Genomic DNA, 15,077 nt, shown 5'->3' on the forward strand with positions numbered 1-15,077 from the left:
TATTCCCAAATGCATCCGAGTCAGTGTGAGAATTGAGAAGTGTAGGGTTAAGAGACCAAATCCACTCCTTACTAGAGGTCCCAGGGATAGTGAAGGATAGGGATATTGGGGCATGGTCTGATATTGTAATATTATGTATTTCAGCTTTACCGACCTGGGGCAGTAGCCAATCAGAGATGAATAAGTATTCGAGGCGCTGGTAAGACTTATGGGGATGCGAATAAAATGAATACTCCTTTCTATCAGCATGCATGGATCTCCAGACATCACATAAACCCATGGATCTAAGCCTGCTAAGCAGCCCCTTCAGCACCCCAGAGGAGACCGCGGACCTGCGAGTGGAGGCATCCAAAAGGGGTTGTAAGGTTAAATTAAAGTCACCTCCTATAATCAGCATGCCAGAAGTAAAAGCGGATATTTTATGCAATATCTTAGATAACCATTTAGTGGTGTTGTTGTTAGGGGCGTATAGATTGCATAAAGTGACCTCTACCCCACCCAATTTGCCTTTTAGGAGTAGATACCTCCCCTCGGGGTCCGCAATCTCTGCCATTACACACAAGGGAACACTTTTATGCACACCAATACTAACGCCTTTGGATGATGCAGAATCATTACATGAATAGAACCAAGTTTGAAAAGAGGAACGAGCTAGGTTATGAACCCGACCTTTCCTGAAATGCAGCATAACTATTTGCGCTTTGCCCAACCTCAAGATCTGAAAGACACGGCTTCTCTTAATAGGGTTATTGCACCCATTCACATTGAAGGTGGTCACATTTAGCTTTAGATCTGGTCTGGTGTGGTAAGACATGAGGCTGTGTAGTAATAGCCCTATGACCCAACTGAAGGAACCAAATATTAAGTAAAGGGAGCCGTACATAACTTAAAGCTTCATAGGTGCGCAATTCCAACCTGCGCAGAGATGAATGAGAGAGGAACTGTAACCAGAACAACAGTAGAAATCTTATTGTAAATGAACACAACATACGATATGTAAACGCTCCTGGGAGCGAGAGAGGGGGGGAGGGGATTCAACAACCACATAACCTGATCTGCCCAAGCTGCACAATTAAGGTAAATAAGTTAAGAACTTAATATCATTGTGAGAATCTAACTCCACTTAATCACAATGGCAGGTATGAAAAACAATAAAAGGAAAGGAGAGGGGGGGTGGAGGGTAAAGGGTAAGGCACTGTAAGTAATGAGATATTAGGTACGAGGAGAGGGATAGAGGGGTAAAAGAACCTGCAGCAATGGGGTGACAGCCGAAACCATTACTGAGTGAAGGGACTCCTTCAGAGGCAACAGTAGTTACAACCTGCCATAATTAAAGAGACTAATACAAGTATCAAGAGAGCATGTGCAAGGAGATGGTGACTCCAGGCATGCAATCAAGCGACCCGCAGCAGTCAGTCGTTGGTGTCCATATTCGAGTGTTTATGCCTGCTGGGTCTCTGCCTCCGGACGGTGGTCCACGTGGTAGGGGGTAGAGGAGGGTCGTCATCTTGCTGGACCGGGAGCCATGATGGGATGTCTATAGGGGGAATCCGGAGAACGCCCCACAATTCCTGCAAATCCTCCGGGGCACGGACGGTGAATCTTCTGTTCCCAGATGTGATTAAAAGGCCAAACGGGTATAACCACCGATAAGGGATCTTAGCGGAACGAAGTGCCTCTGTGAGGGGTCTCAGGATCCTCCGCTTCTGGAGGGTGGAGGGTGCCACGTCTTGGAACATTTGGACAACGATGTCCGCTATCTTCACCTCCGGTAAGCTCCTGGCTTTTTCAAGTATGGTTTCCGTGTCTCGGAAGCTCAAAAGGCCACAGATGATATCTCTTGGGCCCTCTGTGGGAGGAGTTTTTGGGCGCAGGGCTCTGTGTACCCGTTCCACCACTATGGATTTGGCTCTATCAGACCCCCACAGGAAAGTAAACAGATCATGCATGGTGGCAAAGAGGTTTTCCTTATCCTGTACTTCAGGAAGGCCGCGAATACTTATGTTTTTCCTGCGGCTGCGATTCTTCTGATCCTCGATCATTAGGAGAGCAGTGTTAAGTGCAGACCTGTGCGAATCCAGGCTGCTAGCTGTGGAAGCTGCATAGGAGTGTAAAACGTCCTGTGATTGCTCAAGGGACTCCACCCTATTGCCTATCTGTCTATTTTAATAGAAGACAGGTCTGCTGTAATCGGGGCCAGTGCCCTATGAAGCACAGAATCAAAGTAGTCCTTTGAAAGGGGGCAGTTATCGCTTACCCCTTGTCTGATTCGGAGATCGGATTCAGCACTGAGGGGATCGTCATCTGGTGCAGCATCTTGCCGGCGGTGAGGTCCCTTCTCAGTCGGCGCCATCTTGTCCACACATGTGGGGAGCTGGGGCGATCGCTTATTAAGGTATTTATCCATACTTTTACTGGATGTGGGAGCCGTTAGGGCGCTTGAAGTGTCTCCCGATCCAGGTTTCGGCTGAATTTTAACCATTTCTCAGGAGTTAGAGTGCTTTAGGCGCTAAAAAGCAGCTTGGCAGCGGGAGCGCTTCTTTCAAACAGCCGCCATCAAGCGCGGTCAGGCTCTGTCCCCCCTATCTAACCTTTATAATTCGCATCTCCCCCTAGCCGAATACAACCTACTCACCTTCTCTTTACTGATCTTTTCTGCTGCCCCCTCGGTCCGCACACTAACACCCCCCCGCAAGAACCTTAAACATCTTAACTTTCGCTTGCTCTTTGACTCCCTACTGCCACTCTCTACCATTTGTTCCCTCCAAAACACAGATACTGCCACCACCCTATATAACACCACAATAAGTACAGCTCTGGACACTGTTGCCCCCCTCACACACAACAAAACCCGAAAAATCAACAGACAACCCTGGCACACCAACCTGACCAAAAAACTCAGACTTCCAGGGCTGCTGAGCGGCGATGGAAGAAATCCCACTCTAAGGATCACTTTACCTTAGGATCACTTATAATAGGATCACTTATAATATCTTCATAAGTGATATTGCAAAAGGCCTCGCTGGTAAGGTTTGTCTTTTTGCTGATGACACAAAGATATGTAACAGGGTTGATGTTCCTGGAGGGAAACGCCAAATGGAAAAGGATTTAGGAAAACTAGAAGAATGGTCAGAACTCTGGAAACTGAAATTTAATGTAGATAAGTGCAAGATAATGCACCTGGGGCGTAAAAACCCAAGGGCAGAATATAGAATATTTGACACAGTCCTGACCTCAGTATCTGAGGAAAGGGATTTAGGAGTAATTATTTCAGAAGACTTAAAGGTGGGAAGACAATGTAATAGAGCAGCACGAAATGCCAGCAGAATGCTTGGATGTATAGGGAGAGGTATAAGCAGTAGAAAGAGTGAAGTGCTTATGCCGCTGTACAGAACACTGGTGAGACCTCACTTGGAGTATTGTGCGCAGTACTGGAGGCCATATCTCCAGAAGGATATAGATACTCTAGAGAGAGTTCAGAGAAGAGCTACTAAACTAGTACATGGATTGCAGGATAAAACTTACCAGGAAAGGTTAAAGGACCTTAATATGTATAGCTTGGAAGAAAGAAGAGACAGAGGGGATATGATAGAAACTTTTAAATACATAAAGGGAATCAACTCGGTAAAGGAGGAGAGCATATTTAAAAGAAGAAAAACTACCACAAGAGGACACAGTTTTAAATTAGAGGGGCAAAGGTTTAAAAGTAATATAAGGAAGTATTACTTTACTGAGAGAGTAGTGGATGCATGGAATAGCCTTCCTGCAGAAGTGGTAGCTGCAAATACAGTGAAGGGGTTTAAGCATGCATGGGATAGGCATAAGGCCATCCTTCATATAAGATAGGGCCGGGGGCTATCCATAGTATTCAGTATATTGGGCAGACTAGATGGGCCAAATGGTTCTTATCTGCCGACACATTCTATGTTTCTATGTTTCTATGTTTACCGCATACAAGCAATCCCTCCTCATTTTCAAATCCTCACTCGCTGATGCAAAACAGGCCTACTTCTCATCTCTCATATCTTCCCTGTCCCACAGCCCTAAACAACTTTTTAAAACTTTTAATTCCCTTCTCCGTCGCCCAGCGCCCCCACCCTCTCCTCTCATCTCAGCTGAGGACTTTGCCACATACTTCAAACAAAAGATAGTCAATATCAGAGAAAGTTTCAGCGCACATTCCCCCCAGACCCTCTACACAACTGCTCAGTCTTCTTCTCCCAAAACCCGCTTCTCCACCATTGAAGAAGAAAAACTCTCCACTCTACTCTCCAGATCACATCTTACCACCTGTGAACTTGACCCAATCCCATCCCACCTCATCCCTAACCTCACCACAGTGTTTATCCCAGTCCTAACTCATCTCTTCAACCTATCACTAACCTCTGGAGTCTTCCCCTCTGGTTTTAAACATGCTACCATTACACCCATCCTCAAAAAGCATTCACTTGACCCATCTTCTTTGTCCAGTTATCGCCCCATATCACTTCTTCCATATGCCTCAAAGCTACTTGAGCAACATGTCCATTCTGAACTGTCTTCTCACCTCTCCTCCTGCTCCCTCTTTGACCGGCTACAATCTGGCGTCCGACCCCACCAATGAACTGAGACTGCCCTCACCAAAGTCACTAACGACCTACCAACAGCCAAAACCAAAAAACATTACTCTGTCCTCCTTCTCCTTGACCTGTCCTCTGCCTTTGACACTGTTGAACATTCCCTTCTGTTACAAACTCTCTCATCTCTTGGCATCACTGACCTGGTCCTCTCCTGGATCACATCATACCTCACGGAGCGGACATTTAGCGTCTCCCACTCTCACACCACCTCCTCGTCTCATTCCCTCTCTGTTGGTGTCCCGCAAGGCTCTGTCCTAGGACCCCCTACTCTTCTCTATCTACACTTTCGGCCTGGGACAGCTCATAGAGTCCCATGGCTTTCAGTATCACTTTTATGCTGACTATACACAAATCTACCTCTCTGGTCTAGACATCACCATCTTACTATCCAGAATCCCACAATGCCTATCTTCCATATCGTCCTTCTCCTCTCGCTTTCTAAAACTTAACATGGATAAATCAAAAGTCCAGCAGAAGACGATAACGATATTAAATAGAATACGGGTAAAAATAGAAATGAACACGTCCAGCAGCAATACCCTAGTAAATGATACAATGTCTAATTTTAATGAGAAAACTAAACCTAATTAGTCAAAATCGGGTGGGCCACAGCCAGATCCAGCATACTGGGTGAATGGAAGGGAAGGTGTCCCTGCCACTACTGCCCTAAACTGGTCCTTTGCCCAGGGACGTCTCCTGATGGTGGGGACTCCCTGTCCTCGTACCTAGCCTCAAACTCCTGTCTGACCCTGAGGAGGTGACAGGTAGAGTGATGCTGATACCTAAAGTGGCCCCCCGATATATGACTAGCACAAGATAGGATAGAGACACAAGGTGTCCACTATATACATCCCTCGTGACTGATTGCCAGGAGGTACAGGGTCCACCTAGAGGTTAAAAAATTACGCAAACAAAACATACGCACAAAGAACAAATAATAAAATGCTATAATGATATGTATTGGATACAGAAACGACCCCGACGCGTTTCACCCACAAGGTGGGATCATCAGGGGGTAATACTAGGTAGATAATTGGAGATAGCAAAATAGAGAAAAGCAAAGTAGATATGGGGAGCCCATCACTTAGATACGTTAGGCCCCGTACTGCATATAAGGAGCCCACTGGATAAAAAGTAGGCCCCGTGGAAAAGCGTAATTGATAAATGCGTTAGGAGGATAACATAAGGACACCAGACCCAGAAATAATGTGATGTAATATAAATGAAAATAAACATCGAATATAGGCTGAATACATACAGTCACTGGTGATGAGGTAGGCAGTCAGATAAGTTCAGTGCATGCAAGGTACTGGTCTCTGGAGTCACAGAGAGCGCCTAAAGTACCACCTAATGAATTATGCATACAGAAGCGACATCAGAGATAGTGACTCCAAGCCACATTCGGTATAACTGCAAGAGATAAGATATTGACCTTAATAATGTTAGGTAGCCTCTCAAGGCTATGCTATACAAAGAGGGAACCAGGTCCAGTACCTGCTATGCATTCCAGAGGTCAGCTAAACTTGCAGGGTATGGCTCCTAAGGTACAGGGCTACCAACCCAGCCGAAAACCTTGAGATAAAGTAGGGCTATAATGATAGGCCTATAGACGGACCATCCAGGAAACATACAGACACAGGGGTAAGTACTTACATGGTGCCGTCTCAGATAGGGAAAGAGGGTCTGGGGTAACGATGGTGGACACCTCCACCCTCTAAATACCCATCCCGCCGTGAGATGCAGGGGGGCGGGGGAAAAGAGGGGAGGTGCCGTAGACCAATCCACCTAACGCCAGGTGAAAAAAGTTCCATCCTCAGCCTGCTGTGAGTTCGCCGCCGAGGATGCGTTCCGGCTAGGTACGAGGACAGGGAGTCCCCACCATCAGGAGACGTCCCTGGGCAAAGGACCAGTTTAGGGCAGTAGTGGCAGGGACACCTTCCCTTCCATTCACCCAGTATGCTGGATCTGGCTGTGGCCCACCCGATTTTGACTAATTAGGTTTAGTTTTCTCATTAAAATTAGACATTGTATCATTTACTAGGGTATTGCTGCTGGACGTGTTCTTAACATGGATAAAGCAGAATTCAACAACTTTCCCCCATCTTGCTCAACCCCCCCAACAGACCTATCTATCACGATCAATGGCTGCACACTCTCCCCGGTCACCCAAGTCCGCTGCCTTGGAGCGACCTTGCATTCTGCCCTCTCCTTCCGACCACACATCCAAGCCCTATCCACCACCTGCCGCCTTCCACTCAAAAACATCTCCCGCATCCGCAGCTTCCTCAATTTTGAGTCTGCGAAAATGCTTGTACATGCCCTCATCATCTCCCGCCTAGACTACTGCAAAATCCTCCTCTGTGGCCTTCCATCTAGCACTCTCGCACCCCTCCAATCTATCCTCAACTCTGCTGCCCGACTAATCCACCTCTCACTCTGTTATTCCTATGCCTCTCCCCTCTGCCAATCCCTTCACTGGCTCCCCATTACCCAGCGAATTCAGTTCAAAATACTAACAAATACATACAAGGCTGTCCACAACCTGTCCCCTCCCTAGATCTCTGAGCTACTTTTCCAATACATCCCCACACGCAATCGCCGATCCTCACAAGACCTCCTTCTCTCCTCTCCTCTTATCATCTTTTCCCACTAGCGCCTCCAAGATTTCTCCCGTGCATCCCCCACACTCTGGAACTCGCTACCCCAACATATTAGGCTCTCACCTATAGTGAAATCCTTCAAAAGAAACCTGAAAACCCACCTCTTCAGACCAGCCTACAACCAGTGACCCTGCTGCCTCTATACCGCCATGACCAGCTTCACCCTCTCCTACTGTGTCCTTCTCCCATACCATGTAGATTGTAAGCCCTCACGGGCAGGGCCCTCTCTCCTTCTGTACCAGTTTGTAACTCGTCTTGTTTGTGCTTAGTGCAGTTGTCTGTATTATGTATGTATACCCCTTTTCATATGTACAGCACTATGGAATGAATGGCGCTTTAATAATAATAAATAATAATACAAATATACACTCACCTAAAGAATTATTAGGAACACCATACTAATACGATGTTGGACCCCCTTTTGCCTTCAGAACTGCCTTAATTCTACGTTTCATTGATTCAACAAGGTGCTGATAGCATTCTTTAGAAATGTTGGCCCATATTGATAGGATAGCATCTTGCAGTTGATGGAGATTTGAGGGATGCACATCCAGGGCACGAAGCTCCCGTTCCACCACATCCCAAAGATGCTCTATTGGATTGAGATCTGGTGACTGTGGGGGCCATTTTAGTACAGTGAACTCATTGTCATGTTCAAGAAACCAATTTGAAATGATTCGAGCTTTGTGACATGGTGCATTATCCTGCTGGAAGTAGCCATCAGAGGATGGATACATGTTCTCATTCTGTTTACGCCAAATTCGGACTCTACCATTTCAATGTCTCAACAGAAATCGAGACTCATCAGACCAGGCAACATTTTTCCAGTCTTCAACAGTCCAATTTTGGTGACCTCGTGCAAATTGTAGCCTCTTTTTCCTATTTGTAGTGGAGATGAGTGGTACCCGGTGGGGTCTTCTGCTGTTGTAGCCCATCCGCCTCAAGGTTGTGTGTGTTGTGGCTTCACAAATGCTTTGCTGCATACCTCGGTTGTAACGAGTGGTTATTTCAGTCAACGTTGCTCTTCTATCAGCTTGAATCAGTCGGCCCATTCTCCTCTGACCTCTAGCATCCACAAGGCATTTTTGCCCACAGGACTGCCGCATACTGGATGTTTTTCCCTTTTCACACCATTCTTTGTAAACCCTAGAAATGGTTGTGCGTGAAAATCCCAGTAACTGAGCAGATTGTGAAATACTCAGACCGGCCCGTCTGGCACCAACAACCATGCCACGCTCAAAATTGCTTAAATCACCTTTCTTTCCCATTCTGACATTCAGTTTGGAGTTCAGGAGATTGTCTTGACCAGGACCACATCCCTAAATGCATTGAAGCAACTGCCAAGTGATTGGTTGACTAGATAATTGCATTAATGAGAAATAGAACAGGTGTTCCTAATAATTCTTTAGGTGAGTGTATAAACGGGCCATACAAAAATACTGTGAAAAACTGTTCCATGTCAAATGCCCTCAAAAGACAAGGGGGCACTGCCTCTGACTGGAGAAGAAAACGTTCAGTCTCCAGAATGCGTCAAAGCTTCTTTACTGTAAGAACTGTAAATCTATGGAATAGACTTCCTCAGGACGTGGTCACAGGAGGAACAGTGGACCGTTTAAAAAAGAGTTTAGATGAAAAGTAAATTACATTAATGCTTATGAAAATGTGTAGAAATCTAGAGTCTCACTTCCTTCTGGGATTCGCGTCCCCACCTATCCCTTGGTTGAACTTGATGGACTTATGTCTTTTTTTCAACCGTATTAACTATCTAACAATGTGCATACTTGAAATTGAATATTGGTGTAATGTAAGTGTCTATTTTTTCTAGGTTCTGCTGGAAGGCTATTTGATGGTGTACATGGACAGTAATCCATCTGCTGATGATTCTGAATGGTTTTGCTATCATGCAACATCAAGCTCTATTTTTCCTGTAGGATTCTGTGAAAAGAACAACATTGAACTCACACTACCGAAGGGTATTTTTACGTAGATTTTAGGTCCTTATGTATAAAAAGTAATGGAAACAAAGCGTATCAGTTGACTATTGGCTTTCCTCAAGAATGAATAAAACTATCTCTCTAGTGCCTCCTATACATGGTAGATACCATATAAGGGCTCATGCACATGGCCGTTGCCTGACCATTTCTTGCATTGGGGACTGCACACGATGCAGACCCATTCAACTTGAACATGTTCTATTTTTTTGCGGTGCAGACGCACGGAAAGAAACACCATGGAAACACTCCGTAGTGCTTCCATGGGGTTACGTGCCTCCATTCTACCCCACACCTTCTGGATTGTGGACCCATTCAAATGCAAAAATGGCCGAGACCCGTATATTGCATGACCCCTAAGTCAATGTACGATCCATTAAAGAGGCTTGAAACCTGACTAGGGATGTCCGTTAAAACAGAGACGCCCATCCATAGACAGCTGTTAAGTATTGCTTCTTGTCAGAACAGAGCAGGGTACTAGTTGTTTGAGTGAGATTCCTTACATGCAATTCTTGAAGGGTACTGGTTAGAAATGACCTGTAGCCACAAAATGCAATGCAATCTGAAAGCACCATGTTATAGAGCAGAGTGAGCTGAGCACATTGATGTATATTTTTGTGGCAAAAGAGTCAGTAAAGCCAGTAATTTGTATATTTGCTTTTTCCACCTCCTGTGAACAGCTGTTGGTACAGGGAGAAAGTGCTATCAATGACTGACGGCTGTCTCTCTATGCACACTTATACACACAATGCTATCAGTCTCTGATAACATCACCCTCCTGTACCGAGAGCTGTTAACAGGAGGTGGACACAGAAAAAATATAAATGTACAAATTACAGGTTTTACTGAATTTTTTTTCCCATAAAGAAAAAATCATCTGCTCAGTTCACTCTGCTCTATAACATAGTGCTTTCAGATTGCATTGCCTTTTGTGGTGACAGGTCCTGTTCAACAAATCTGTTCAAGGTTCTTCATTGGGTCATACACTGACACAGTATGCTACATATAGGTGGCACTGGTGAGACAGGTAGTTTTTCTCATGGATTAGTCTTTCAGTTTGTTGTTGCAGAACTGCCAGCTGAAATGGTAGAGAAAGCATTTTAAATGTAATTAAATGTATATTTAACCCTTGCCCACAATGTGCCTTGGATTAAATATAATTCACATTTTAGCATTTTAATTACTTAGATTATGTATTCCATAACAACCACGTGATCGAAGGGATTTCCAGAGTGACTGATAATATAACCCCATCGCCTCCTCCATTGCAACGCGATTGCGGGCTTGCTGAGAAGCAGTGTGTTACATGAGTGATTAGAGCAGGGATCAGCAACCTTTGGCACTCCAGCTGCTGTGAAACTACAACTCCTAGCATGCACACCTATTTGGCTGTTCTTGTAACTCCCATAGAAGGGAAAGGAGGATTCTGGGAATTGTAGTTTCAGAGCAGCTGGAGTGCCGGAGGTTGCTGATCCCTGTATTGGAGGATCACATGTTAAAGCCCCCCCTGGGAATTAGAAAAAAATTAAACAAAAAAGAAAAGGGCCAAAAAAGTATTAAAAAAATGAAATTAGCCTCTTTGTAACCTCCGTCGTACATGTAGTCGCGTTTTTTAACATGATGCCCGCTCACATACACATGTATTCAATCAGCACATGTCTTCAATCATCCATCAGCCAGCCTAAAACAGGCCGGCCCATCCCCTTCCACGCCCACATTTTTAGACCTGGCGTGAGCGGGGCGAAGTCGCAGATAGTTGCTCAACTAACTGTTGAGCCACCATCTGCACTAAAATACTCCTAATTTAGTATTTCAGCTTAGTAAATGACCCCAGAAGTGTTCAATGATAGCTATATAGCCACAAATGAACACAATTGCCAACTAAGGGCTCTTTCACACTTGCGTTCTTGTCTTCCGGCATAGAGTTCCGTCGTCGGGGCTCTATGCCGGAAGAATCCTGATCAGTTTTATCCTAATGCATTCTGAATGGAGAGAAATCCGTTCAGGATGCATCAGGATGTCTTCAGTTCCGGAACGGAACGTTTTTTGGCCGGAGAAAATACCGCAGCATGCTGCGCTTTTTGCTCCGGCCAAAAATCCGGAACACTTGCCGCAAGGCCGGATCCGGAATTAATGCCCATTGAAAGGCATTGATCCGGATCCGGCCTTAAGCTAAACGTCGTTTCGGCGCATTGCCGGAGCCGACATTTAGCTTTTTCAGAGTGGTTACCATGGCTGCCGGGACGCTAAAGTCCTGGCAGCCATGGTAAAGTGTAGCGGGGAGCGGGGGAGCAGTATACTTACCGTCCGTGCGGCTCCCCGGGCGCTCCAGAGTGACGTCAGGGCGCCCCAAGCGCATGGATCATGTGATCGCATGGATCACGTCATCCATGCGCATGGGGTGCTCTGACGTCATTCTGGAGCGCCCCGGGAGCCGCACGGACTGTAAGTATACCGCTCCCCCGCTCCCCACTACTACTATGGAAACCAGGACTTTAATAGCGTCCTGGGTGCCATAGTAACACTGAACGCATTTGGAAGACGGTTCCGTCTTCAAATGCTTTCAGTACACTTGCGTTTTTCCGGATCCGGCGTGTAATTCCGGCAAGTGGAGTACACGCCGGATCCGGACAACGCAAGTGTGAAAGAGGCCTTAATGATTGCCAGTTATAGTCACCGATGGTAATAAAAAATAAAAAAAGGTTTTAAAAATATAAAAAAACTATAAAAGTTCAAATCACCACCCTTTCCTCAGAATCAAAAAAATATACTTAACCAATAAAAAAAAAAAACATCATGGGCACCACTGCGTGCGAAAACACCCGTGCTATTTAAATATAGCAATATTAATTCGATAGGGCAAATGGTGTAACAGAAAAAAAATGAAAACTGCCAATTTGTTAATTTTTTGTCACTTCAAATCCCCAAAAATTTGTAATAAAAAGTGATCAATAAGTCACTCACACCTCAAAATGGTATGACTATAAAGTAAATATTGCCCAACCCACACAGCGCCATACGCAAAACTACAAATATGTTATAGGGGTCAGAATATGGTGATGAAAAAAAAACAACTTTTTTTAATGATTAAAAATTTTTTTGTATTATAACGCTAGAAAAACTATACAAGTGTGGTATTGTTGTAATCGTACTTACAGTTGCAAGAAAAAGTATGTGAACCCTTTGAAATGATATGGATTTCTGCACAAATTGGTCATAAAATGTGATCTGATCTTCATCTAAGTCACAACAATAGACAATCACAGTCTGCTTAAACTAATAGCACACAAATAATTAAATGTTACCATGTTTTTATTGAACACGCCATGTAAAAATTCACAGTGCAGGTGGAAAAAGTATGTGAACCCTTGGATTTAATAACTGGTTGAACCTCCTTTGGCATCAATAACTTCAACCAAACGTTTCCTGTAGTTGCAGATCAAACGTGCACAACGGTCAGGAGTAATTCTTTGACCATTCCTCTTTACAGAACTGTTTCAGTTCAGCAAAATTCTTGGAATGTCTGGTGTGAATCGCTTTCTTGAATCAGGTTGAGGTCAGGACTCTGACTGGGCCACTCCAGAAGGCGTATTTTCTTCTGTTTAAGCCATTCTGATTTACTTCTATGCTTTGGGTCGTTGTCTGTTGCAACACCCATCTTCTCTTGAACTTCAGCTGGTGGACAGATGGCCTTAAGTTCTCCTGCAAAATGTCTTGATAAACTTGGGAATTCATTTTTCCTTCGATTATAGCAATCCGTCCAGGCCCTGACGCAGCAAAGCAGCCCCAAACAATGATGCCCCCACTACCATACTTCACAGTTGGGAGGAGGTTTTGATGTTGGTGTGCTGTGCCTCTTTTTCTCCACACATAGTGTTGTGTGTTTCTTCCAAACAAATCAACTTTGGTTTCATCTGTCCACAGAATATTTTGCCAGTACTGCTGTGGAACATCCAGGTGCTCTTGTGCTAACTGTAAGGCCTCATGCACACGACCGTTGTGTGCACCCGTGGCCGTTGTGCCATTTTCCGTTTTTTTTCGCGGACCCATTGACTTTCAATGGGTCCGTGGAAAAATCGGAAAATGCACCGTTTTGCAGCCGCATCCGTGATCCGTGTTTCCTGGCCGTGAAAAAAATATGACCTGTCCTATTTTTTTCACGGCCAACGGTTCACGGACCCATTCAAGTCAATGGGTCCGTGAAAGAACACGAATGCACACAAGATTGGCATCCGTGTCCGTGATCCGTGGCCGTAGGTTAGTTTTTATACAGACGGATCCGAAGATCCGTCTGCATAAAAGCTTTTTCAAAGCTGAGTTTTCACTTCGTGAAAACTCAGAACTGACAGTATATTCTAACACAGAGGCGTTCCCATGGTGATGGGGACGCTTCAGGTTAGAATATACTAACAGAACTGTGTACATGACTGCCCCCTGCTGCCTGGAAGGTGCTGCCAGGCAGCAGGGGGCAGCCCCCCCCTGTAGTTAACACATTGGTGGCCAGTGTGGCCGGCCCCCCTCCCTCCCCTGTAGTTAACTCATTGGTGGCCAGTGGGCCCCCCCTGTAGTTAACTCATTGGTGGCCAGTGCGGCCGGCCCCCCTCCCTCCCCTGTAGTTAACTCGTTGGTGGCCAGTGGGCCCCCCCCTCCCTCCCCTGTAGTTAACTCGTTGGTGGCCATTGGGCCCCCCCCTCCCTCCCCTGTAGTTAACTCGGTGGCCAGTGGGCCTTCTCCCCTCCTAATTAAAATCTCCCCCCTATCATTGGTGGCAGCGGAGTGTACCGATCGGAGTCCCAGTTTAATCGCTGGGGCTCTGATCGGTAACCATGGCAACCAGGACGCTACTGCAGTCCCGGTTGCCATGGTTACTTAGCAATTTGTAGAACCATTATACTTACCTGCGAGCTGCGATCTCTGCGTCCGGCCGGGAGCTCCTCCTACTGGTAAGTGACAGGTCCGGCCGGGAGCTCCTCCTACTGGTAAGTGACAGGTCCGGCCGGGAGCTTCTCCTACTGGTAAGTGACAGGTCCGGCCGGGAGCTCCTCCTACTGGTAAGTGATGTCACTTACCAGTAAAAGGAGCTCCCGGCCGGACCTGTCACTTACCAGTAGGAGGAGCTCCCGGCCGGACCTGTCACTTACCAGTAGGAGGAGCTCCTGGCCGGACCTGTCACTTACCAGTAGGAGGAGCTCCCGGCCGGACCTGTCACTTACCAGTTTGAGGAGCTCCCGGCCGGACGCAGAGATCGCAGCTCGCAGGTAAGTATAATGGTTCTACAAATTGCTAAGTAACCATGGCAACCGGGACTGCAGTAGCGTCCTGGTTGCCATGGTTACCGATCGGAGCCCCAGCGATTAAACTGGGACTCCGATCGGTACACTCCGCTGCCACCAATGATAGGGGGGAGATTTTAATTAGGAGGGGAGAAGGCCCACTGGCCACCAACGAGTTAACTACAGGGGAGGGGGGGGCCCACTGGCCACCAACGAGTTAACTACAGGGGAGGGAGGGGGGCCGGCCGCATTGGCCACCAATGAGTTAACTACAGGGGGGGGGCCCACTGGCCACCAATGAGTTAACTACAGGGGAGGGAGGGGGGGGCCGGCCACACTGGCCACCAATGTGTTAACTACAGGGGGGGGGGCTGCCCCCTGCTGCCTGGCAGCACCTGCCAGGCAGCAGGGGGCAGTCATGTACACAGTTCTTTTAGTATATTCTAACCTAAAGCGTCCCCATCACCATGGGAACGCCTCTGTGTTAGAATATACTGTCGGATTTGAGTTTCACGATGTAACTCAAATCCGACA

At 46.3% G+C, this 15,077-nt stretch overlaps 1 protein-coding gene across 1 annotated transcript in view; it reads left to right on the forward strand.

Moving 5' to 3' along the window:
* Positions 1–15,077, forward strand: part of L3MBTL2 (L3MBTL histone methyl-lysine binding protein 2) — an 837,765-nt gene that overhangs the window by 612,116 nt on the left and 210,572 nt on the right. The window contains exon 12 of the mRNA XM_040406869.1: positions 9,105–9,252. Coding sequence (XP_040262803.1) covers positions 9,105–9,252 — 148 coding nt within the window. The remainder of the gene's footprint in view (positions 1–9,104; positions 9,253–15,077) is intronic.

The sequence above is a fragment of the Bufo bufo genome, chromosome 9 (genome assembly GCF_905171765.1).
Source record: "Bufo bufo chromosome 9, aBufBuf1.1, whole genome shotgun sequence".
NCBI lineage: Eukaryota > Metazoa > Chordata > Amphibia > Anura > Bufonidae > Bufo > Bufo bufo.